This window comes from Temnothorax americanus, unplaced genomic scaffold, assembly GCF_048541705.1.
Source record: "Temnothorax americanus isolate GAGA-0224 unplaced genomic scaffold, ASM4854170v1 Scaffold15, whole genome shotgun sequence".
NCBI classification, from domain to species: domain Eukaryota; kingdom Metazoa; phylum Arthropoda; class Insecta; order Hymenoptera; family Formicidae; genus Temnothorax; species Temnothorax americanus.
The window spans coordinates 3806076-3832178 of record NW_027509286.1 but is presented as its reverse complement, the minus strand read 5'-3'; the positions used below and the strand labels follow the sequence as shown (position 1 = coordinate 3832178).

At 33.4% G+C, this 26103-nt stretch overlaps 5 protein-coding genes across 8 annotated transcripts; 3 read left to right on the top strand and 2 right to left on the bottom strand.

The window, feature by feature from the left end:
• Positions 1 to 569: 569 nt before the first annotated feature.
• On the bottom strand, positions 570 to 1705 carry LOC143895099 (uncharacterized). The gene is made up of 4 exons (XM_077401934.1): positions 1486 to 1705; positions 1266 to 1389; positions 884 to 1156; positions 570 to 766 (listed from the first exon to the last, which is right to left on the bottom strand). Exons 1-4 carry the CDS (start codon positions 1495 to 1497, stop codon positions 663 to 665), a joined length of 513 nt encoding a protein of 170 aa, XP_077258060.1. The 5' UTR covers positions 1498 to 1705; the 3' UTR covers positions 570 to 662.
• A 5409-nt stretch (positions 1706 to 7114) lies between these two features.
• LOC143894967 (uncharacterized) lies at positions 7115 to 25926 on the top strand. The gene is made up of 8 exons (XM_077401684.1): positions 7115 to 7465; positions 22990 to 23207; positions 23498 to 23737; positions 23993 to 24112; positions 24202 to 24354; positions 24442 to 24743; positions 24824 to 25222; positions 25715 to 25926. Exons 2-7 carry the CDS (start codon positions 23003 to 23005, stop codon positions 24851 to 24853), a joined length of 1050 nt encoding a protein of 349 aa, XP_077257810.1. The 5' UTR covers positions 7115 to 7465; positions 22990 to 23002; the 3' UTR covers positions 24854 to 25222; positions 25715 to 25926.
• Positions 11524 to 15289, top strand: LOC143894966 (uncharacterized). 4 transcript variants are annotated; one of them, XM_077401679.1, is made up of 5 exons: positions 11524 to 11539; positions 12643 to 13362; positions 13623 to 13797; positions 13916 to 14193; positions 14275 to 15289. In XM_077401679.1, the coding sequence occupies exons 2-5, from the start codon at positions 13167 to 13169 to the stop codon at positions 14712 to 14714; spliced, it is 1089 nt and encodes a 362-aa protein (XP_077257805.1). In that variant the 5' UTR covers positions 11524 to 11539; positions 12643 to 13166; the 3' UTR covers positions 14715 to 15289. The 4 variants fall into 4 exon arrangements, with proteins under 4 accessions (XP_077257805.1, XP_077257808.1, XP_077257806.1 ...); XM_077401682.1 differs by lacking the exon at positions 11524 to 11539 and having other exon boundaries at positions 12641 to 12775; positions 12902 to 13362; XM_077401680.1 differs by lacking the exon at positions 11524 to 11539 and having other exon boundaries at positions 12641 to 12775; positions 12865 to 13362.
• On the bottom strand, positions 17475 to 18366 carry LOC143894968 (uncharacterized). The gene is made up of 2 exons (XM_077401685.1): positions 17955 to 18366; positions 17475 to 17759 (listed from the first exon to the last, which is right to left on the bottom strand). The coding sequence occupies exons 1-2, from the start codon at positions 18282 to 18284 to the stop codon at positions 17589 to 17591; spliced, it is 501 nt and encodes a 166-aa protein (XP_077257811.1). The 5' UTR covers positions 18285 to 18366; the 3' UTR covers positions 17475 to 17588.
• LOC143894965 (uncharacterized) lies at positions 21611 to 22983 on the top strand. The gene has a single exon (XM_077401678.1). It carries the CDS (start codon positions 21742 to 21744, stop codon positions 22981 to 22983), a length of 1242 nt encoding a protein of 413 aa, XP_077257804.1. The 5' UTR covers positions 21611 to 21741.
• Positions 25927 to 26103: the final 177 nt, after the last annotated feature.

The following is a 26103-nucleotide window of genomic DNA, read 5'->3' as shown; positions in this document are numbered from 1 at the left end:
TATTTGTACATTCTTTAATTTCTGTATTTGGACGTATTTTTTGCACTTTATTATTTATTCTTTGTAGAGCTTTATTACGTAAATGTTTATTATGGTAATTTGGTTGTTCAACACTATTCAACAGCATACAGTGTAGGTTCTTTTTTATACCCGCTTCTATTAATCTGTTATCTGCTCTTTACTTCACGACATTTTCGATCTGACGTTTGACGTTACTACGAAATTAATAAACATTTCTTTCCTGAAAATGTAGAGTCCCTTTATCGGAGTCTGGACAGACTGGTCCTTATTTTCATTGGACGTGCAACACCATGGCGGAACCAATCACGAGCGGTAAAATAACGAGCCTTATAAGGGTGCATCCCGATGGAGAAGAAATAGCGGAACGGAACAGTAACGGAAAAGAGATATGGTGGGGGGTTAACCAATCAGAGTAGTTCCGTTTCAATTCCGTTCCGTTATTTAGTGAGTGGGTTCCCCATGGCACGGAGCTGTTACGGAACGGAAAAGAAACGGAAAAATTTCTAACCTATTCTGTCGAAAGTTCGCAAATAAGTGCAGTGGATCGATCGGTTTGCAACATTTTTATTTTTGCAAATAAAGAGCAATATGTCGTCATCGGTAGGTATTACATGTGAAAATAAAATATATATGTTAAAATCCTATGTTATTAATATGTTAATGCTAATTAATGTGATATATTTTATTAATTTCCAGAAATTCAAATAGGTCCATCGTTTTTCTGCTTCAGTAGCGGTATATAAACCTGTGACACACGTATAATTAAGAAATATATATATGTATATATGTATCGTGTGTGTGTGTGTGTGTAGAAAACCTTGAAAATAAGTAAATATGTAAATAAATATCAATGCTTTTAAACCTTTCAAACATTTGCTGACTTCTTGCCATAGGCAGTCCTTTTGTTTCCTTCCTCGTTCTTTCACAGGTATGCGAAAATCATATAACGGTGCTCTCTCTTTTACGGCACTTATTAAATCTTCATCTAACTTTTCAGTATCGTGGTCGTCAGTGTGTTCTTGACGGTTTTGTTCAGTATCGTGGTCGTCAGTGTGTTCTTGACGGTTTTGAGCAATATTTTCTTTTTCGCAGGCAGTGCTGTTATTCTCACTCTCGACGTGTGTTTCTAAAGAATCTAAATAATAACAGATTTAGTTTTACAACAAATTTATATATCATTTACATATTCTAACCATTAGTTATATTGAATATATATTGCCTCTCTTGTACACAAATATACGTACCATTTATAAAGAGATTTCGATATTTATCCATTATTAAATTCGCATGATTTGCTAAGCAAGGATGTGAAAGTTTTCCGTCTTCATCGAACCAAACAATCCAGCGACAATATCCACATTTGAATTTCTGGAAATTAATAAAATATATCACATTAATTAGCATTAACATATTAATAACATAGGATTTTAACATATATATTTTATTTTCACATGTAATACCTACCGATGACGACATATTGCTCTTTATTTGCAAAAATAAAAATGTTGCAAACCGATCGATCCACTGCACTTATTTGCGAACTTTCGACAGAATAGGTTAGAAATTTTTCCGTTTCTTTTCCGTTCCGTAACAGCTCCGTGCCATGGGGAACCCACTCACTAAATAACGGAACGGAATTGAAACGGAACTACTCTGATTGGTTAACCCCCCACCATATCTCTTTTCCGTTACTGTTCCGTTCCGCTATTTCTTCTCCATCGGGATGCACCCTTAGGAGCCTCTCTCAAGGTGCGTATTATGGAACTTTTCGAAATGGATTCCGATCGGAATTGTTATTTCCTACATTTCTATTGTATTTTTAGGGAAAACAGTATAATTTCGACAGGAATCCATTCCGCAAAGTTACGTGCATAATACGTGCCAGTACATACACATTAACGATATTGTTACGTGCTTTGCTGTAGCACTGTAGTGTTACATACCTGCGCAAAGCACGAAATGATGTCGTTAACATTTACAGAATAGGTGTCTTAGAATTTGAAATAAAGAATTACAAAATTAATAAAAAATGAAAATGACAATGTCATGCATTTATCTATATATACATCTCGTAATTTTCTCTATCAATAAATTGTATACTATTATAATTTATTCTATTGAAATATTCTTTTCAGGTATTTTAAAGTTTTGGTTATCTTATCTCTATCAAGTCAAAATAAAAATATAGACAAACACACTTTCTCACAGCCTCTGTAGAATTCTCTCACGATATCACAACAATACAACGATTACGTGTAGTCATCGACGCCATAGTGTTTTTCTTCCATCTAGGGCGTCTAGAATAGAGTCCCTATATACGTGACATTCACGCCATGTTGTTGCACTCCCAAAGTCTGTCCAGACTCTTATAAAGGGACTCTTAGGGTGCCATTACATGGAGCGCGGAAACGCGGAAACGCGGAAGCGCGGAAGACAAAATTTACTAGATTTCCGTCGATCCGTTCCGTCTGTTTTGAATGCCTTAATATTACATGGAGCATATTTTGAGCGGAAAAGCGGAACGGAGAATTATAAAATATTAATTTTTAACGGTATTTATTGATTAAAATGCTTGTATTCAATAGATAAGCTGAAAAGATAAGCATATTAATAAAAATTGCAATGAATTAAGTGAACACAATTTTAAGAAATGAATACAAATGTCTATTTATCACTATACTGTTCCGCTTTTCCGCGCAAATTGTGCTCCATGTAATATAAGGAGAAACAAACTCGCGGAACGAACGCGTCAAAATCCGTTGTCAACGCGGATACAGTATACTCCATCAAATTTCGGAGCTGTTTAATCACATTGAAAAAAAAGCTTTTACACATACTCTTCGATTACTTTATTATTTAATAAAAGTGGCAGTATAATATTATAGATCCAAACATCATGTTGATGGTTATTGGGTGCGTTCAGCCGATACTCCGCTAGCCTAGCAATCGTGAGCAGTCGCTCGTTTTCGCTCGTTTCCTCTCCTTTGATCCAATGGATTAAAAGGAGAGAAAACGAGCGAAAACTAGCGACTGCTCACGATTGTAGGCTAGCGGAGTATCGGCTGAACGCACCCATTATGATTATGAAGTATATCTTATATGCAAGCCAGGGTACATACATAGGCTGCGTTAAGTACTGGCAGTGAATATCGAAACGCAGCCATACATACATACACGATAATAGCGGATTCCGCTTTTCCGTTCAAACGTGCGGGACTCAACTCGCGGAAACGCGGAATCTAGTTACTATTCTGTTCCGCGCTTCCGCGTTTCCGCGTTTCCGCGCTCCATGTAATGGCACCCTCAGCGCCGACACCGCCGACACCGAGCCGCCGAGCATCAAGTATGTGCGTTCAGAAATTCAACCTGAGTAGCTTTAAGGCTGAGTTTCCACTGAGCGCGTCACGTGTCGCGCAACGTCATCTGAGTTAAACAAACCAATCAAAACATCTTATTTTGATCCCGTCACAAGAAAGCCCCTTGCACAATGCCAGGCAACAGTCAATAGGAACAGGAAATAACCAAAAAATCGTTAATTACAACCTAAAAAATTCGAATGCTATGATTAGTTGGCAACAGGCAATAGGCACAGAATTTCCAACATGACGGAAACTCTGCGTTTATTGCCTGTGTCACTGTTTATTCTGCATTTACACATGATTTCTGCTTTTTTTATTCCCTGTATTCCCTGTTCCTATTGCCTGTTGCCTGACATTGTGCAAGGGGCTTAATGTAATAAAATGGGATGTTTTGATTGGTTAAGCCGGTTCTACAATTCGCTGTATGCAGAAAGACTAATGGACCCACAAGCTCCCAGCCAGCGACCTCTACAGTAATGAAACTTACGATACATGAAAAAAATCTGCTTAATTTGCTTTTTCATAATATGCATGTTTCATAATTTGCTCCATTTTACTTTTTTTATAAATAAATAATAAAGTTAGTAACAATGTAAACGTTAATATAAGCGAAAATCATTAGAATTTGTAGTTTCGCAAGGTACAGAAAAATTGCTCCCTTTTCGTTTGAATTTGCTCCACCTTTACAAACTAATTATCTACAGTATTTATTAAGAAAAACGTAAATAATTGCTTTATGCAGTTCGGAGGTTATCAAGAAATTGTGCGCATGCGCAGTACTTAGCGCCTGCGCAACAGAAATCAAACGCGCCATTTTTTAAATTATTCATTTTTCTTTAATTTGCTTTATACAGTTTGCGAGATATCAATTATTAAAATTTGTACATTCTCAAGGCACAGACAAATTGCTCCATTTTTATTTCAATTTGCTCCACCTTTAAAAACTAATTATCTACAGTATTTATTAAGAAAAAAATAAAAATTATCGTTTATGCATTTTGCAGGATATCAATCATTGGAATTTGTACATTCTCAAGGCACAAACAATTTGCTTCATTCTTGTTTCAATTTGCTCCACCTTTAAAAACTAATTATCTACAGTATTTATTAAAAAAAAACGTAAATAATTCCATTATGCATATTGCGGGATATTAAGAAATTGTGCGCATGCGCAAAGGTATTGGCTGCGTTCAGCAGAAGTCAGCGCTTAGTAAGCGCTTTGGGCTGATTGGATTAAATTTGTAGATCCAGAAGAATAGTCTTATCTCAATTAAGATGTAAAAAGGTTTGTTCGCGTCGCATGCCCCACCATGCTCCTACTCACTCCAACGCACTCCAAAAACTCATCTGCTCCAATCGCAACCTTTACTCGTGATCCAAGTGCTCTCTGGTGTATATTGGAGTATGCCACGCGAACAAACCTGAAGTCTAAAGGTGAAATTTCATAGGCAGTGAAATGCTGCAGCAGCGAGCAGCAGTTTAGTAATTTCCTAAAAATTACTAAGTAATTTCTAGAGAAGTTTAAAAATTTCTAGGGAAATATAGTAATTTCCTAGGAAATTTCTAAGAAATTTAAAACTGCGGCTCGCTGCTGCAGCATTTCACTGTCCATGAAATCTCACCTTTAGGCCCAGTTCAACAGTGGCCAGTTAGCTTAACTAGTAGTTAACTCTCACTCTCCGTCTCTATCTAACCTTTGAGTTAAAAAAAGACAGAGAGTGAAAGTTAACTACTAGTTAAGCTAACTGGCCACTGTTGAACTGGGCCTTAGACTTTACATTTTAATTGAGATAAGACTATTCATCTGGATCTACAAATTTAATCCAATCAGCCCAAAGCGCTTACTAAAAGCGCTGACTTCTGCTGAACGCAGCCAATACTTTTGCGCATGGGCACAATTTCTTGATATCCCGCAAAATACATAAAGCAATAATTTTTATTTATTTCTTAATAAATAAGATAATTAGTAGATAATTAGTTTTTAAAGGTGGAGCAAATTGAAACAAAAATGGAGCAATTCGTCTGTGAACTGAGAATGTACAAATTCTAATGATTATGATTGATATCCCGCAAAATGCTTAAAGCAAATAAAAGAAAAATGACAATTTTAAAAATGGCGCTCTCGATTTTTGTTGAGCAGTCGCTAAATAATTTTGCGCATGCGCACAATTGCTCGATAACCTCAAAACTGTATAAAGCAATTATTTACGTTTTTCTTAATAAATACTGTAGATAATTAGTTTTTAAAGGTGGAGCAAATTAAAACAAGAATGGAGCAAATTGTCTGTGCCTTGAGAATGTAAAAATTCCAATGATTGATATCCCGCAAAATGCATAAAACGATAATTTTTATTTTTTTCTTAATAAATACTGTATATGGGACGCCGTTTTACTTTTTAATAGCATAAATAATATTCTACATAATATAAAAGTTTCAAAAAATAATGTTTTGAGAAAAATAGCTATTCGTACTAATGAATTAAATTTATGTCAAACATAATAAAAATTGGATAAATTAAAATTATGTCAGGACATAATAAAAATTCGGAATTATTTTTATGTCCTGACATAATTTTAATTTCACGAATTAAAATTATGTCTGGACATATATAAAATATAATTTAATTTCAAATTTTTATCACGTCCCGACATAATTTTAATACATCCAATTTTTATTATGTTTGACATAATTTTAATTTGATGAATTAAAATTATGTCGAGACATAATAAAAATTGAATGAATTAAAATTATGTCGAGACATCATAAAAATTGTATGAATTAAAATTATGTCGACATCATAAGAATTGTATGAATTAAAATTATGTCGATACGTAAAAATAATTCTGAATTTTTATGATGTGTCGACATAATTTTAATTCATTCAATTTTTATTATGTCTCGACATAATTTTAATTCATTCAATTTTTATGATGTCGACATCATTTTAATTCATATAATTTTTATGATGTCAACATAATTTTAATTCATACAATTTTTATGATGTCTCGACAAAATTTTAATTCATTCAATTTTTATGATGTCTGAATTTTTATGATGTCTGAATTTTTATGATGTCTGAATTTTTATGATGTCTGAATTTTTATGATGTCTCAATTTTCATGATGTCTCAATTTTTATGATGTCGCGACATAATTTTAATTCCGGAGCTGGTGATTTTCATCCCACAATATTGGCAGCATTGTGTAAGTAGCGTCGACAGTTCTCACAGCTTGAATTCGATGTCTACGTGTCCCAGGTTGCCGATGACGACGTCTAGATAATGCGCTTCGTAGTTTTCGGTGTCTAGGTGTATTAATACCTTGAATTCGATGTCTGCGTGTCCCAGGTTGCCGATGACGACGTCTAGATAATGCGCTTCGTAGTTTTCGGTGTCTAGGTGTATTAATACCTTGAATTCGATGTCTACGTGTCTCAGGTTGTCGACGACGAGGTCCAGATAGTGCGCTCCGTAGTTTTCGGTGTCTAGGTGTATTGATACCTTGAATTTGATGTCTATGTGTCCCAAGTTCCCGACGACGAGGTTCAGATAGTGCCACATAGACACCGAAAACTACGGAGCGCACTATCTGAACTTCGTCGTCGGGAACTTGGGACACTAGACATCAAATTAAAGGTATCAATACACCTAGACACCGAAAACTACGGAGCGCACTATCTGGACCTCGTCGTCGACAACCTGAGACACGTAGACATCGAATTCAAGGTATTAATACACCTAGACACCGAAAACTACGAAGCGCATTATCTAGACGTCGTCATCGGCAACCTGGGACACGTAGACATCGAATTCAAAGTATGAATACACCTGGACACCGAAAACTACGGAGCGCACTATCTGGACCTCGTCGTCGGCAACCTGGGACACGTAGACATCAAATTAAAGGTATTAATACACCTAGACACCGAAAACAACGAAGCGCATTATCTAGACGTCGTCATCGGCAACCTGGGACACGTAGACATCGAATTCAAAGTATGAATACACCTGGACACCGAAAACTACGGAGCGCACTATCTGGACCTCGTCGTCGGCAACCTGGGACACGTAGACATCAAATTAAAGGTATTAATACACCTAGACACCGAAAACTACGGAGCGCATTATCTGGACGCCGTCATCGGCAACCTGGGACACGTCCCAGATAGCAAAAGATATCTTCAAAATATTCTAAATATATACTGAATCTCCTGTATATATCGTAATATTTTGAGAAGGTACTGCCCGCGAAAAACGATTGTATTAAAACCGTATTAAAAGCTTATATGAATTTATTAAGAATCTTATTAGAATCGAATATGCAAATCAATTATAATTTAAATATGTCATATTTAAATCAAATTAAAGTACCCCATCTTATTTAATCTATATATGGATTAAACTGGACCTTGCTTTGTTAAAATATGCAAAATCAGCCGCACAGACCAAAAAAAATGCAGAGTTAATATGGTTTTAATTTGCCAAATGTGGATTAAATATGGTAATAAATTCAAAATTAATTTGTTAAATATAATCATATATAATCATATATATTAAATATAAGTCAAATATAATCATATAAGTCAAATATAATCATATAAGTCAAATATAATCATATAAGTCATATAAGTCAAATTTGTCATATATAAATGTTATTTGATCTTATTAGAATTTTATATAATTTTGTTTTAAATTTAAAGTTATACCAATTTAAACTTAAACAAGATTATATAAAATTTTATTTTTTAAGCGTGCTACTTTATTATAAGAGTAGACTTCACGATATAACTGATACAAAAATTGTGTCGTTCCGAGACAGTGTCGTGTCTTCTTGATACCGTAATCTTATAACACTTTTTAAACAAAATTACGTTTTAATAAGAATCAAATTAAAACCAAAGGGCCTAGCGGAATAAGCATGTGAAATTGGCCCTTGATCATACAGAGCTGACATTAATGTCACAAGTTAGTACCAATATGATAAAACTTTCCACCAAACATTATTTTAAAAAATCCACTTTTTTATAAGTTATGCAGGGAGAAAGTAAAATAAAGAAATGTATTTTTCTAGAAAACCACTTGACCGATCTTGATGAAAAAAATATATGTTATGTAGACTAATAAAACTAATTAACAAAAAAATGTCCAAAATGTTTGTCAAAAAAAAGATCAAAAAAAATATTTGAACTTTTTAATATTTTTTTAGGGTGATATTTTTGAGGTACTTCTTTGAAATTTTTACGGAAATTTCTCTTAAAGTGTCCACTATAACATATATTTTTTTTCAATTTTTTTTAAATGGTGGAACATAGTTAAAAATACGAAAATTGTAAGCGTCGCGTCACTCCGGCGCACCAGTGCAGTGCCATTCCGCGTTGCGGGTGTTCGATGTAACTTATTTACTAGCACATATGTACGTCTGCAATTAGCTTATAATATGTATACTTTTTAATTTTTATAGTTTCCAGAGTTTACTACGTGGAGGTTGCAGTACGGTTTTAAACTCCTTATTGGGGGCTTTTTTAACGTGAGTCCCTTCGCCTCTCACTATATATTTCCGCAAAATCGGGGTGCTTTTTTAACGTGAGTTCTCTCGCCTTTCACTACGTTTCCGTAAAATCAGGGTGCTTTTTTAACGTGAGTCCCTTCGCCTCTCACTACGTTTTCGTAAAATCAGGGTGCTTTTTTAACGTGAGTCCCTTCGCCTCTCACTACGTTTCCGTAAAATCGGGGTGCTTTTTGAATGTAAGACCTCTCGCTTCTCATTACGCCTTACACCTACGATTTTATTTAATCTTCTTCACTATCACTGTCTATTACTGGAATGTTATTTGTTTTTTTAAACAGATCGCTCAGTATTTCTGCTGGTTTCAAAATTTTCGCTAAATATCTTGCATGAAATAGATAATATATAATTGCAGCAATATGACAGCAGCATCCAATTGTTCGTAGCCCATTAGCGATCTGTTTAAGAAAACAAATAACATTCCAGTAATAGACAGTGTGTGATAGTGAAGAAGATTAAATAAATCGTAGGTGTAGGGTGTAATGAGAGACGAGAAGTCTTACATTCAAAAAGCACCCCGATTTTACGGAAACGTAGTGAGAGGCAAAGAGACTCACGTTAAAAAAGCACCCTGATTTTACGGAAACGTAGTGAAAAGCGAGGAGACTCACGTTAAAAAAACACCCCGATTTTACGGAAACGTAGTGAGAGGCGAAGGGACTCACGTTAAAAAAGCACCCTGATTTTACGGAAACGTAGTGAAAGGCGAGGGGACTCCGTTAAAAAAGCACCCCAATAAGGAGTTTAAAACCGTGTGCAACCTCCACGTGGTAAACTATAAAAACTATAAAAATTAAAAAGTATACATATTATAGGCTAATTGCAGACGTACATATGTGCTAGTAAAGTTACATCGAACACCCGCAACGCGGAATGGCACTGCACTGTGCGCCGGAGTGACGCGACGCTTACGATTTTCGTATTTTTAACTATGTTCCACCATTTAAAAAAAATTGAAAAAAATATATGTTATAGTGGACATTTTAAGAAAAATTTTCGTAAAAATAATTTCAAAGGGGTAACTCGAAAATATCACCCTAAAAAAAAATATTTAAAAATTCAAATATTTTTTTTTGGTCTTTTTTTGGCAAACATTTTAGACATTTTTTTTGTTAATTAGTTTTATTAGTCTACATAACATATATTTTTTTCATCAAGATCGGTCAAGTGGTTTTCGAGAAAAATATATTTCTTTATTTTACTTTCTCCTTGCATAACTTCTAAAGAAATGAATTTTTTTAAATAATATTTGGTGGAAAGTTTTATCATATTGGTACTAACTTGTGACATTAATGTCAGCTTTGTATAATCAAGGGCCGATTTCACATGCTTACTCCGCTAGGCCCTTCGGGTTAAAGTCGCAATTGAATCGAGTAAAAGTCGCATACAGAACACATTAACTTTTTATTAAAGTCTTATATATAAATATTCTGCATCATGTATGGTTCTGGATCATATATAATCCACATAAGTTATCTTATTAAATACAAATTAAAACCATATTTGATTCGAAGTGTTATATGATCCACATAAGTGATCTAATTAAATTTTAATTAAAGCCCTATTTTATTGTGGATCATATTTAATCTACATAACTGATTTTAATAAGTGCAAATTAAAACTGTATTTAAACAAATATAATTTTAATATAAAATCTGGAATTAATTTGAATTTTACCCAAATTTAATATGATTTAATATGATTTTAGTTATATTCATATTAGATCGTTTTTCGCGGGTGAGTATATCATACGAAGTATATAGGATTATTCGTATATTTGAAGTATATTCTGAAGATATCACACAAAGTAAAAAGATTTTTAAGTTATTACGTATATTTTGAGTATAATCTAAGTATATTTAGAGTATATTCTTAGTGTATTCTGAGCATATTCTGAGCATGTTCTTAGTATATTCTAAATATATTCTGCAAGTACGTGTTTTGAATTTCGTTACAATAATACAAATATATAATTTCAAAAATAAAATATATCGAATTGTTGCTAAAAAAAAGCTGTCTCGAACTTCGGGGGAAATAGTCAAAGGATTTTCTTAGAGACCCTCCAAGGAGAGACTGGCCAAAAGGAGAACCCGATTTTGATTGGCTACCGCCATTTGCATTCAAACCGGAAATAAGAGATACAAGTCTTATGTATATAGTTCAATGGTGGACATCATCTTGCGTCTTTTCGTAGTTCTCGTGCGCCGTATTACGCTCTGAAAAGCATTTAATTGAGAGGAAAAAAGAAGAATCTTATAAAAATAATTGTGTGCAACGTTATTATAAGGTAAATTTTAATTGAGAAAAGTATTATTTTTCTATTTTTTAATATTAAAAATAATAGTTTCTATGATCTAACCTAATCTAACCTACATAATCAATTTTGTAATATATTTATTTACAATATTTCAGCAAGAATGGTTAGTTGCTGCGCAGCATATTGCACAAATTCATCCAAAAAGTTTATGTGCATAAAATCTAAACAACGTTTCCAAATGTGCAGATTTCCTACAAATCCGAAAAGAAGAGAAATATGGATAAAAAATTTAAACAGATGTGATTATCAACCAACATTAAATTCTTATTTATGTGAGGTAAGAAACAAATATTTTATAACTTATTTATATTTCTAGTAAACAAAATCTTAGCTATTAGATTTAGGGACCTAGTCTGTAAATGTTAATGACATCATTATGTGCCTTGCACAGGTATAATACATCATAGAATAGCTGCGTAAAACACGTAACAATATTGTTAACATTTACAAAAAATAGGTTCCTTAAGTCTGACTATTGCCTAAGTAGATCCAGTATCATCGTTGCTATTGCATTAAACTCATATTTTATCAGCAGAATCAACATACCTTAATAATTGATTAGTAGTAGAAATTGAATAGGCTCTATCATATATTTTATTTAAATACATTCCAGTTATAGATACAAAAAGACACAAATGCTTTGCTATCAATCTGCCATTATACTATTAATTGATTTTGTTTAATACATTTCTACTGCCATTTTGCCAACAAAATTTGTAACAGATACTTTGCAAAATTTATTTTGACAGATTTGATTGTCTGGATTTATATCTATATATTTAGTATTATATTAAATATATTTAGTATTATATTAAATTTTAATTTTATATTGGGAATAAATACATAAAATATCACTTACCATAAGAATATATATTCTAAGCAATACAGTTTTCTCAAAAATCTTGACACACATCTATGTTATGTGTCATTTCGATATTTAGATTTTGCTATATATACCACTAATAAAACTTAAAAATAATCTCCATATAAATTTGAATTTGATTATACTCATGCGAAAAGAAGTATATTTAATTATACTTAAAAATTACAGTATTTCTTATTTTATAATTTTATTCAAGTTAAATCTTATTTACATATTAGTTTATATGATATAATTGTATGTATGTGTGTGTTCACAAAATAAGTCAACTTCTTTAATTAAATAATTTTCTTTTTTAATACATAAGAATATTTAATAATTTATGAAGTTAAGTCTCAACTTCTTTAATTAAATGATTTTCTTTTTTAATACATAAAAATATTTAATAATTTATAAAGTAAAATTTATTTAAATTGTAAATTTATAACTTTTTAAAAGTAGATGTTTATAAAATATTAAAATAAATTTTATAAAATTTTTATTTACATGATATGTTGAAGGTTCATTTCACAAAAGAAATGTGGGAAAAGACACGTAATGGAAGAAAGAGATTAAAATCTACAGCAATTCCAACTATTTTTAAAAGTAGTGAACAGGACTTTTATGTCATACAACAACCTATTCCAAATTATGGTATGTATTTTTTAATAATAAGATTTTGACTTAAATGTCCGCGTGCGCATGTGTGCATGTGTAGGCATGCGTTGTGCATATCTGTAAAGGTCGGTCCAGAATGAGTTGCAAACGCCTCGTTGCCAGTTGCAAAGGATGGCAACTACTAGTTGCAAAGTGCTATTTCCGGTTGCAAGAGACAGTTGCGGTTGCCGAACGAGAGTTGCCCAACTTTTAACTTCTTGGCGACTGCAACTGGCAATCTCAACATCTCAGCCAATCAAGTATCGAGTTTTGGAAGGGCGCGAAAAGTGAAAACACGAGTACCACAGATGAAGGTTATGTGTGATACAAATGGTGTAATGTAATTTTTGGTAGATATCTTAGCATTTCGTTATTTGTACAAAGCAAAATGGATATTGAAGAGCAAAACGAGTTGGATATGTTTGAAGAAGTTGGAGAAAATTGGGATGAATCCGATATACGATCACTAATTGCACACGTAAAAGCAAATCAATTCCTAGTTAATAAAAGTGAAAGAGATTTCAAGAATAAAGAAAAAAAAGATGATGCTTGGAAAATAATTGCAATGTTACTCAATAAATCAGGTATGTTTTTTATGTACCGTCTTTGTGTAAAATTAGAGGTTACTTTTAATCTATAACCTCAATATAGCCTCAAAGCTGTCAGACACCAAATAATTTTATTTATTTCTTGTTGTGTTTACACTATTATTTCATTAAACTTTGATTAATTGGCAGAAATAGCCAATATTATCTGACTATTCCGCTAGCTAATCATGGATTAATTATTTGAAATTGGTTAAAATCAATTATTATACATATCTTTATTCTACTTTTAATTTCAGAGACAGAAGTACAAAAGAAATGGAAATCATTGAGAACTGTATTCAGTCGCAAATTGGGGCAGTTAAAGCAGAAAATGCCAAGTGGGAACGGAGCTGATGCAAAAGGAAAAATATCACGAATTGAGTGGGAGTACTGGGGTGATATGCAATTTCTTATACCACATATACGTCACAAGTAAATTACAAATGATATCATTTATAGAAGATATATTCATTTTCTTATTCATAATTGTATGCACTTATATGATGTTTGAAGTATGATTAATATTTTCATTCCTGTTTTATTGTCTCAGATTAAACAGAACATTAAATTTTCATAACAAACAACTTCAAATCTCTCCTGCGTTTTTGGGTTCTCCTTCAAACTTGGCTTCTTCTTCAAACTTGGCTTCTCCTTCAAACAGTGGAAATTCGGTTCTTTTGGCTTTTCCTTCACACTTAGCTTCTCCTTCAAACAGTGGAAATTTGGTTCTTAAATCAGCCAGAGAAACAGATAAAAACACAATCAAATGTACTGCAATTGAATCATTGCCTTTGCAGAATGCAGACTTTATATTACTTGAAAATCCAAGTATATAATATATATTCAAAAATATTTCAGTTATAATTGTTTTCAATTAATTTAATCTACATGTTACATTTAAATTTGCAGGTTCTGCATCGCTCCTCACACAAACACTAAGTAGTGAAATAACAGTGGTTTCTACAAATGATTCTTCACATCTTGAAACATTGTCATCAAGCAGCTGTGAACAAATAAAATCTATGTCTACTAACGAAAGTGAAAGTAAGAAATATTCATCTAGCATGAAGTCTAAACGCAAAGTTCCTACAACAGATAAATTTTACACGAAAAGGAAGAAGGAACTTGAATCTTGCTCAGCTCGTATGTCAGAAGCATCTGATTGTATGAAGGAAACACTTACCGCAGTAACACAATCCTTGAAAGAGCCAAGTGGAAGTGATGATCTTCAATATTTTGCTTGTCTTCTGCCTATATTTAAGAATCTAAATGATGACCAAAAGACTGAATGTCTACAGACATTGCTGAATGCTATGATAGAATTTGGAAAAAAAACAAGCATTAATTAAAAGAATGAAGGAATAATTAATATTTGACTGATATGTACCTCTATTGGAGTTTGCACTATATGATTTTTTTTATTTTATTTCTAATATTATGTGCAATATAATTTTTGCCAATTTAGCAATATATCAGCAATACAGTTTAATTTCTTTTTTTAAGTTCTTATGACGTTCAACTTTTGGTTTTTATGTTTATTATAAGATACACATTATTGACATTTGTGTATCGTATGTAATACAGCACAAGAATTTATATTATTTTATTACTTACGCCAAGTGTTCCTATATCTGTGATTGTTCGACCTGCTACATGTATAATTAGTTAGTTTGGAAGATAATTGTTACTTTCAGTATTTCTTTAAGATTGGTAAAGGAAATCCTTGTGTTCATTATCGTATTTCCTATTTTTATTTAATGTTGCATGTTCCTTATAGAGATGATAATATGTATGTTAAATAATAGAGAATAATGGATGTTACATTATATATATATATGGACAAATGGTATATGATGATATATATAATAAATAATGGACTATAATGATGTTATTTTAAATAAATAAGTACTTTTATTATGTGATATGTTTATTATTACCTTATTATACTATGCAATAAATTTCTTATGAGACACACAAAGTTTTTGTTATACACGAAACACTTCATATGCAGATTCATACACAATATCAAAAATATTACTAATAGTTAATAAACAATTAACATAGTCAATTGAGATTCATGTTTATATTATGAAAAGCTTGGTCCCATTGCCATTCAACTGCGCCCTCGTCACTATTTACATAATCCCGAAGTACATTCCTTAAATTAATTATTGCTCTTCCAGCATTGTTAGAACCAGTTCTATGTAATTCTTGTATATGGGGTGAGTTATTCTCATTTCTCCAAGCACCAGGTTCAACAATACCATTAACCTCATGATCTAATAGACCACGAGGGCAATAACGTCCACCAACACCTCCTTCCTTAGTAAGCAGAAAATTATGGAGGCATATTAATGCTTTTACTATCACTTCAGCATTATCAGGAGAACAGCACAGGGAACGTCGCAGTACTCTCCACTTAGTAGTAAGTATGCCAAAAGAATTTTCAACTACTCTACGTGCCTTAGAGAGTCTATAATTGAAAATTCGCTCAGGACCACCTAAATCTCTCTTTGGGTATGGCCGCATCATATAAGTTTTTAGCGGAAAAGCCTCGTCCCCCACAAAAAAATGTGAAAACATTATATTTGTGTTGGGGAGGAAACATGACAATGGCAGATCAAGAGAGCCGTCCTCCAGAGCAGAACCTAGTGCGGATTCAGCCCACACGCCTCCGTCACTCATACTACCTACAACAAGTATAAGATTAACTATTAATAACAAAGAACATAATACAATCACTTTCCAAACAACCCACCATAATCTCCTATATCGACCCAAGTAAATTTATATTCTGCATCAGCAGCAGCCATCAACACTATGCTGAAAAATTGTTTGTAATTGTAGTATAGACTTCCTGTTTTAGGAGGGCACTGGATCTGAATATGTTTTCCGTCTACCGCTCCGATGCAATTTGGAAAATTCCAAATTGTATAAAACTTTTCAGCAATGTTCTTCCATGATTCTGCCGTTGGTTTCGGAAGATAAATTGGTTGAAGTACATTCCAGATGACATTGCAAGTTTCATAAATTATTTCGTACGCTGTAGATTTTCTAATTCTGAATCCTCTTGCTGTTGTACTCACGCTGTCTCCATGAGCAAGAAATCTGTCACATAAAAATTATTTGCATGCTGAATCTTTTACCGACTTTATTTCAACACATTAAAAATTAGATTACTTACGATAATGTCAATGCTAAGCGCAAACTTGGTGGATGTGGAATCCTTTTGGAAAACTTTTGCAACTGTGGCTGTACCATAGTGAGGAGATGATCATATTGTTCTGCTGACATTCTATAGTCTTTATAAAATAATTCATGATCTTCATTCAGAAGATAATGGAATAAATTGTCATAGTGGCCGCATTTCTCTTTATCAAAATGAACTGGTCTCACCCACCATCTTCTATTTACTTTTGACAATTTTTGTAATACATCACTACTTGTTGCCATATAATAATTCCATGATATTGAAAGTATTACCAATAATTTTTGCAGACGCTTTAGATGTTTCTTTCTGTTTCGCAACATTTTTAATATTTTGTATATAATCTATCTGACACCAGAGAGAAACCTGAGAGAGGCCATCCCGGCATTTTTCGTCAATTTTTCTGTGTCACATTTTCCGACGCGCACCCTGATAAAGTGCGTATCAACTACGTCGTTTCGCTCGGTAACCGCACATGGTTTGCGTCCGTGCTAATGGTTCGTGTCCGAACTAGCCAGTTAGTGGGGATATGCTGCGGCCTCGCTCGGCCGCGCTCGGCCGGCCCGGCGCCTCGGCAAGCTTCGAGCGAGGAGAGAAGGACAGACATACGATTTACGATTTACTGTCTCCGTCTATGACTGCTAGCTGCCTTGGCACGCGCCGGCTATGCGACGTTGCCACGATGCCACGCATTTCGGATATCGCGTACGGTGTCTCGCCGAGTGCCGAATCTCGAGTTGTTAAATATATATATATATATATATATATATATATATATATATAATTTATTAACATAAAAATTAAAATTTGTTAACGTAATACTATTTTTGTTAAGTAAGGAAGGAAAGGATTTTTAGAAGTCAGAGGAACAGCTACGCATAAATAAAATATATCACCTATATGTATATTAATATTGTTATTTTATTTCAAAGTAAATTAAAAGAAGTACGATATAAAAGTATGATATAAAAGTTATATATTATTTCTCATAGTAATGAATTTGGATTCCGGTAATTTATTTATCTTCTCCAGCTTCGCGCCCGCGCCCTCTGCCTCTTCCTCCACCTCGTCCTCTGCCACTGCCTCTGCCTCTGCCTCTGCCTCTGCCTCTGCCTCTGCCTCTGCCTCTGCCTCTCCCTCGCATCGCGTTGTATACCGCCCGCACCAACGAGCTTAACGTTTCAGGCTGTAACAAAAAATAAATATTTTAAGTAAAATGACATTTTCGTGTATATATATATACGTAAATAAATTTCATTATTAACACTTTGTCGAACGCTGTCACGTATGCGTCACATGTGATATGTGCGACTGTCATTGCAAAGTGTTAATAATCATTATCAATAATGATAAGAAATTATCCCATTATTTCAACACTTACGTTTAATACGATCGGCTGAGTCGCCGTCGGAGCCGTTGCTGTGGTCGACATCGTCGCCGTGGCCATGGGCGCCGTTACGACCGCCAGGGTCGTCGTTGACGTCGTGGCTCTAGAGGCCGTCGCGGCCGCCGTCGGCATCGTGATCGTGACGGCCCCCACGGCCACGATGCCGACGACGGCCGCGACGGCTCCTACGGCCACGATGCCGACGACAGCAACGACGACCCCGAGGCCCGTGACGGCCCTCACGATCACGATGCCGACGGCGGCCGCGACGGCCTCTAGAGCCACGACGTCAACGACGACCCCGGCGGTCGTAACGGCGCCCATGGCCACGGCGACGATGTCGACCACAGCAACGGCTCCGACGGCGACTCAGCCGATCGTATTAAACGTAAGTGTTGAAATAATGGGATAATTTCTTATCATTATTGATAATGATTATTAACACTTTGCAATGACAGTCGCACATATCACATGTGACGCATACGTGACAGCGTTCGTCAAAGTGTTAATAATGAAATTTATTTACGTATATATATATATACACGAAAATGTCATTTTACTTAAAATATTTATTTTTTGTTACAGCCTGAAACGTTAAGCTCGTTGGTGCGGGCGGTATACAACGCGATGCGAGGGAGAGGCAGAGGCAGAGGCGAAGCTGGAGAAGATAAATAAATCACCGGAATCCAAATTCATTACTATGAGAAATAATATATAACTTTTATATCATACTTTTATATCGTACTTCTTTTAATTTACTTTGAAATAAAATAACAATATTAATATACATATAGGTGATATATTTTATTTATGCGTAGCTGTTCCTCTGACTTCTAAAAATCCTTTCCTTCCTTACTTAACAAAAATAGTATTACGTTAACAAATTTTAATTTTTATGTTAATAAATTATATATATATATATATATATATATATATATATATATATATTTAACAACTCGAGATTCGGCACTCGGCGAGACACCGTACGCGATATCCGAAATGCGTGGCATCGTGGCAACGTCGCATAGCCGGCGCGTGCCAAGGCAGCTAGCAGTCATAGACGGAGACAGTAAATCGTAAATCGTATGTCTGTCCTTCTCTCCTCGCTCGAAGCTTGCCGAGGCGCCGGGCCGGCCGAGCGCGGCCGAGCGCGGCCGAGCGTGGCCGAGCGAGGCCGCAGCATATCCCCACTAACTGGTTAGTTCGGACACGAACCATTAGCACGGACGCAAACCATGTGCGGTTACCGAGCGAAACGACGTAGTTGATACGCACTTTATCAGGGTGCGCGTCGGAAAATGTGACACAGAAAAATTGACGAAAAATGCCGGGATGGCCTCTCTCAGGTTTCTCTCTGCTGACACAGACAACTTCTTCAGAAACAAGTTAAAGGTGACTCCTCATGCACGACGAAAAAGCGAAGCGAAACCTGATTGGCTATTTCTTCACAACTTGCAACTCTTGACATCTATATGTGGATTAGGCGTTGCAATGATTTACAACTTGCAACTGGCAACTTGCCACTCCGCAACTTGCAACTGCGCGTTGCAACTCATTCTGGACCGACCTTAAATTTAATAATTTACTAGTTATATTCTTATATTTAATGAAATGTTTTTAAATCAGTCATATAATAACAAAAACTCTTGTTGTTTTACAATAATTATTTTATTAACTGGTTTTTATAAATCAAAATATAAATATAAAATAACAATTTTTGCAGATTTTGGTAAAATAATTGCGTTATAATAAACTTTTGTTTTTAACGTAAAAATTTTGTCTATATTTTTCGTATTATAGAATTTGTTGATGTTGCTGAAGTACATGAAGAGCATTTACAGAATGAAAGAATATTACAATTAGAAGAAGGAAAAGAACAAATAGAAAATGAAGAAAGAATACAATTAGAAGAAGGAGAAGAACAAATAGAAAATGAAGAAAGAATACAATTAGAAGAAGGAGAAGAACAAATAGAAAATGAAGAAAAAATACAATTCAAAGAAAGAGGTGAATTGGTACGAGAAGAAGAAACATTTGATAAAGAAAAAGAAGTAGCATCAATATGCAACACTGATACTGTCTGTAATTGTTCGCAAGTGCGAAAACTTGAAAGGAAATTAGCAAAAATGAAGCAGTCATTAATTCTAGGATATTTTGTGCTATCTAGGTTTGTTTTATTATTTTTATGAACACACCTATTATCAGACTTTCTTCAGTGCTATGGTCATAAACATTTAACATCTTTATAATTATCTAATTAATAAATCTAATTTATAAATATCTATTTAATTTAAAGTAATTTTAATTGTTTTTCTTTTTTAGATGGAGCTAACAAATAAATTGCGTTCAATTTTGCAAGAGTAAAAACATCAATCAATGGAATTTTTCAAATAAATATACCTATTAATAACGATAATGTGATTTATTACTCAGACAGCACCATGTCCAAAATCGGGACATAAGACGTCTTTTAGCCATCTTTTCGTAAGACGTTTAAAAGATGTCTAAAAGATGTTTTACACGTCTTATGTACCGCTTTTGGACATGTGTGCTGTCTTGGTTATTTACTGATTATATATTTCTCTTTCGTGTATCTTTACTTCTTTTATAGTTCTTTACTTTTTTTATAGTTTTGATTATAGATTGTACTTCAGAATTATAATTTTATTAGATATTGATTTTTACAATAAAGTTTACATTATTTTTAATATTATAGGGAGCTCTTTGTTAACCAATCTATAACAAGTAAAATTATTTTTAATCTTAAAGTAATATTTTGTTAACAAATACAATAATAGCTCTGAAAATAGGTACATAATTATAGAAAGAATAATAAACATTTAAATAAAAGCTAAGCACTGTTAAATTATTTATTTAATACCGTTAATAAAGGCAAAAGTAATACAAGTTATTAATAGAAGAATATTGCTGTTAACAAAATATTATTGCTGGATTTGTTATTTAAATTCTTTTTGTTTTTATTTTTTACTGAAAAATGTCCAAAGTAGAACCGTGTAGATATTTGTATTTTATTTGAAATCTTTTATAACTATACACACGAATAATATTTGAGCACTTATTTATCTGTTTCTAATTCCTTTAGTAATGTTTTATTATTTTTTTATCGCGTTTTGTTATTTTTATATTTAAAATAATATACACTTATATATATATATATATATATATATATATATATATGATATTTTAAACTGGTACACTTTAATTTTTGCCGCGTACAATCCTATTTCCTGTTTGCATGCAAATGGCGGCGTGTTGGCCAGTCTCTCCCTGGAGGGTCTCTAGATTTTCTGTCATTTGATTTTCTGTTCGCTGCAATTGTTCTGCAATGCATATACTGACCGCAATATTATTAATTCAATTAACGCACAGAGAAAACGCATCATGGTGGAATTCTGATATTCCCCCATGGAATCAGAATTCCATTAAAACGTAACGTAATTAACATGTATAAGGCCCGGTCTACAATGAGTGTTGTAAGTCGAGAGTCGTGAGAATTGACCAATCACAGTCCATCATTCTTTTTGCGGTCGAAGAATAATGAACTGTAATTGGTTAATTCTTACGACTTACTACTTACAACACCCATTGTAGACCGGCCCTAAGCATAAGTAAATAATTTGTCATCACTCACTTATGCTTAATTATGTTACGTTACATTTTTCTTTGTGTGTGGAATTAAAGGTTACGGGCCAGTACGCAACGTAACGCGCTACAGCAAAGCTTGTGCGGTGGCCCTAAGGCCTGGTCTACAATCAGTCATATGTCGGAGTCGGATGTCGCAACGGCTGATAGAAGTTGTACAAAATGCACAGTTGAAGGAGATTACATCGAAAATCGAATTTGTTTTCCACGCTTTGGCGCACCGCGAAGAACAGATGAAGATTTTAGAAATAAAACTGATGAATCATATCATAAGGGAGGTATTACATGCAATCTATTGGAAATACCAAATTTTGGTCCAGTTACGAATGTACCTCAAGATTACATGCATCTAATTTGCTTGGGAGTCACTCGTAGATTATTAAACTTATGGTTATGTGGTGATTTAAAGTATCGTCTTCGACCTCTTATACAACAACAAATATCAGCACGTTTGGAGAACGAGTTGTTATCATGCCTTCCAACTGAATTTGGACGAAAACCAAGGTCGCTAAGATATGCTAGAATGTGGAAAGCTACGGAATATCGTCAATTCTTGTTCTATACGGGCCCCATAGCTTTAAAATCAAAGTTGCGACCTGATCTGTATAACCATTTTGTATCTTTGCACATGGCCGTAAGAATAATGTGCTGCGATAAATTACACTCTCTATTACCATATGCACAACAACTGCTAGAACATCATGTTTCTTCATTTGCAAAATTATACGGACGTCACAATGTCTCGCACAATGTCCATGGGCTCGTACATCTTGTTGAGGATGTCGCAAAGTTTGGTTCTTTAGATAGCTTTAGCGCATATAAATTTGAAAATTATATGCAAACATTTAAAAGATTTGTAAGAAAACCCAATCAGCCTTTACAGCAAATTGTACGACGAATAGCTGAAATGGAAAACAACAGAATTGTTATTAAGGCTTCCGTGGAAACTGAATTCAAAGTTGATTTCAAATCAGAGCATCACGCTGGGCCTCTTGTTGCACGTTGTAGTGATCCTCAATACAAATTTATAAGACGTGGAAATGTGACGCTAAAGGCAGGCAATAATGCAAATTGCTGTTGTGGTTTAAGTTATGGAAATATTGTTCTCATAGAAAACATAGCATATTGTTTGCAGCTGCAGAGTTTCGTAATTATAGGACGAGAATTTTTTCATCGAGATGAACTCTATAAACAACCTTGCAATTCTTCATTAATTGGAATATATGCAGTACATACGTTGTCAGAATTACAAATATGGCCTTTACAAAAAGTTGTCATTAAATATGTCAAATTTACACTTGGAGAAAACAATTTTGCTGTATTTCCTTTATTGCATACTGACACTATGAATGCCATTTGAATATAGATGTGTTAGAACAATGTCGGAGCAGAATTATTATGTTGTCATCGAGTTTTCGGATGGATTACAAATAATACCAAGCAATTGGTTGAATAAAGACATGTCGATGGTTCGATGGCCCGCTTTGACAAATGTACAGCGTTACGAGAAGGCTATTCGGAACATGGAACCACCTAAGGAATCATGGACGAAAATTCCGGTTATAAAAATAGTGGCCAAGGACAGTAAGTATAAATTCTTAATAATAATTTACGCAATATATATATTTTATACATTCTTCTTTGACACGCATTTTTTATTGCTAAAATAATATTTACATATTTTTTATAATATTGCTTTCATATCATATTGCTTTCCAGGTGACGAATGCATATTTCTGTATAATAGAATGTTTTGCAAATTAATATGTGAAATGCCAATTCCTTAAACCGCGGAAGCTTTAAATATTTAATATGTATACAATATATATCTTTTATGTTTATAAAATATTTGTATAATCATTTTTTATTTATAGCATCGTATGAGAAAGCTCAGGCCAAACTGAAAGATGCAGAATTGTCAACGGATTTTGATGAAGATTCAGACGCAAGAGCGGACAAGTTAAAGCGATCTAGAAAAAATAGAGCACAAAAAGCAAGCACTAGCAGCTATGACGAGGAGGAATTTGATGGAACAGAAGTTCTATTAGATCCTTTTCCATCTCCTCCTCAAACCATTAATTCAAAAAATCCTTACAAGACAAAGAAAGAGAAAGGTAATAATTCAGAATAAAAAATACTAATTCGTCAGATTTACGCAGAAATGTTATAAATAATGTTACTAGTCGCAAGTTAATATTTTATTTAAATTTACTAACAACAACAAAATTTCTGCGCAACAAAATTTCTCAATCAGAATTTATATTGTACAATTTTGCATTATAAGAACATAAAATATAAATGCTTTTTATTTATTACTTATCAAGATTTCCATTATTCCTTTAAAAATAATGTTTCATTTTAATTTCCAGCTGTTTTAATACAAAATAATAATAATCAACACTTGGCCGTAAATGATACAACGCTGCAGATAACAAACGATGTACCAGATGAATCTGCTTGTACTCCACAAAACGTGTCAGCGAAAAAAAGTACAAAGAATTATTTATGTTTTAAAAACTTTTCTTTATTACTGTGATTTTATATGTTGAAATATGTTTTCTTTGTTTTTCTTTTTTAGAATTGCCAAGTGGACCAAGTTATGCATCCAATAACAAAAGTAATAATAACCAACACTTGGTCGTAAATGATACAACGCTGCAGATAACAAACAATAATATACCAGTCTTAAATAAATCTGTTTGTACTCCACAAAACATGTCAGCGAAAAAAAGTACAAAGAATTATTTATGTTTTAAAAACTTTTCTTTATTAATGTAATTCTATATGTTAAAATATGTTTTCTGTTTTTCTTTTTTAGAATTATCAAGTGTACCGAATTATGCATCCAATAGCAAAAGTATCGTCGATTTACAGAATGCATTATTGAATAAATATAAAAAAAAAAATACGGAATTTGCAGGAAACAAAAATAGCAATAATTCTAGTACCGTTGGACAGCACATTTATTCTCATGCAGTTGAAAATAAAGCTAGGAATGCAATAACAGAATTAACTTTAGATACTGATAATAATATTATTTTCGACTTTCCCGAATTGGAACAACAAGATAATGCATCTGCTTTAATAGATCCTTTGGTATCAAGACATACATCTAATGAAGTAAGCAAATTCATATTTCATCAAAATGCACCTTTTTTGTATTAAAAAAAAAGTTTTTATTTGTTATTAATTATTTTTAGGTTTTAAAGCGTATCAACGCTTCGTTGTGAGAACATTAACTAACATCAACTTTGATATGAAAAATGTACAAAGTGAACTGAATGCAATGAAGGAATCAATTGCAGCATTGAATCGGAAAGAAGATAATAAATTGGATGAAAAGGAGAATGTACTAATAAATCTCCCTCTCAAGACTATTGATGGCGATTTACGAGAATTGGAGGAGAACTTGACAAACAAAGAATTCAGAAGTCAAGTTATAAAGGAGCTTCAGCAAACTGGTGGAAAAACCATAAAAAACATGTCTATCCAGATAATGCGTAAATTGTTTTCCGACGAATTGGCAGAACAATTTAGTTGGGTTGGTGGCAAGAAGAAAGAAGTTTTCTCAGACTTGCGTATATGCAAAGTAATTTTGTGTGAGTTTCCTATTTTTTATTGTACTACCTGATAAACAAATATCTGCATAATTATACAAATATGCATCGATTTTGCCTCAGAATAATAACAGTATAACCATATCCAGTAGCGAAACTGAGTATTGGCACCTTTGATGTAGTTTGTCCCACGTCACGCGGTATGCCGCTACATTGTTAAGCGTATCGGCGTTATATGTGCTGTGTGCATGATGGGATATTGTATGTATATCCCATACAGTCATGTTGCTAAGCGTATTGAATGCGCACTCAGATTTGAGACACTCGGATGGCTCACTGTCGCTACTCTGGGTATGGTTATACTATGTAATAATATGTGCATATGAACGTGCAATATATGGGTAAAGATATTTGTTATAATTTCTATCAAAAATTTTGGCATAATTATTCTGGACTAAAATCTATGCACATTTATACATAATTAAACATTATATAAAATTATATGCTAAAAATAGCAAAATATATTATTTTCAGATGTGATCGGCAAACGATTTACAGGCACAACGGAGGATGACATTGCTGCACCAATAAAAACTTGGTTGGCGCACGTCAAAGAACGCGCTCATCGTGCAAAAAAAAACAGAAAAAAAAAATTAAAAACTCGCCTTTTTTGTTGAGATCGTATCAGGTTCTGCATTAATTTCTTTTCATTGTGTTCATTGTTTTTATTGATAATTTGTTTTAATCGCTTTATAATTACAGTTTTTAATTTAATTTGCTTTTTTTATTTTTTGTACGAACGCGTATATTATTATTAATTAATTAATTGTACCTTGGATATGATCTCGTTTAATTTAAAAAAAAATGAAAAAAAATGGTTACTCTTTATTATATTTTATTAAACTTTTTAGAGTATTTTTTAT

What these genes read in the sequence shown, in the direction of transcription:
- LOC143894967 (XM_077401684.1), top strand. Translation starts at nt 23,003, where the DNA reads ATGTCGGAGCAGAATTATTATGTTGTCATCGAGTTTTCGGATGGATTA. An exon ending in AAAAATAGTGGCCAAGGACA is followed by an intron (nt 23,208 to 23,497) that starts GTAAGTATAAAT and finishes TTTTATTTATAG; the next exon opens with CATCGTATGAGAAAGCTCAG. An exon ending in AAACATGTCAGCGAAAAAAA is followed by an intron (nt 24,355 to 24,441) that starts GTACAAAGAATT and finishes TTTCTTTTTTAG; the next exon opens with AATTATCAAGTGTACCGAAT.
- LOC143894966 (XM_077401679.1), top strand. Translation starts at nt 13,167, where the DNA reads ATGGATATTGAAGAGCAAAACGAGTTGGATATGTTTGAAGAAGTTGGA. An exon ending in ATACCACATATACGTCACAA is followed by an intron (nt 13,798 to 13,915) that starts GTAAATTACAAA and finishes TTATTGTCTCAG; the next exon opens with ATTAAACAGAACATTAAATT. An exon ending in TATATTACTTGAAAATCCAA is followed by an intron (nt 14,194 to 14,274) that starts GTATATAATATA and finishes TTAAATTTGCAG; the next exon opens with GTTCTGCATCGCTCCTCACA.
- LOC143894965 (XM_077401678.1), top strand. Translation starts at nt 21,742, where the DNA reads ATGTCGGAGTCGGATGTCGCAACGGCTGATAGAAGTTGTACAAAATGC.
- LOC143894968 (XM_077401685.1), bottom strand. Translation starts at nt 18,284, where the DNA reads ATGGGCGCCGTTACGACCGCCGGGGTCGTCGTTGACGTCGTGGCTCTA. An exon ending in CTCAGCCGATCGTATTAAAC is followed by an intron (nt 17,760 to 17,954) that starts GTAAGTGTTGAA and finishes TTTTTGTTACAG; the next exon opens with CCTGAAACGTTAAGCTCGTT.
- LOC143895099 (XM_077401934.1), bottom strand. An exon ending in TCGAAATCTCTTTATAAATG is followed by an intron (nt 1,157 to 1,265) that starts GTACGTATATTT and finishes GTTATTATTTAG; the next exon opens with ATTCTTTAGAAACACACGTC. An exon ending in AGTCAGCAAATGTTTGAAAG is followed by an intron (nt 767 to 883) that starts GTTTAAAAGCAT and finishes CGTGTGTCACAG; the next exon opens with GTTTATATACCGCTACTGAA.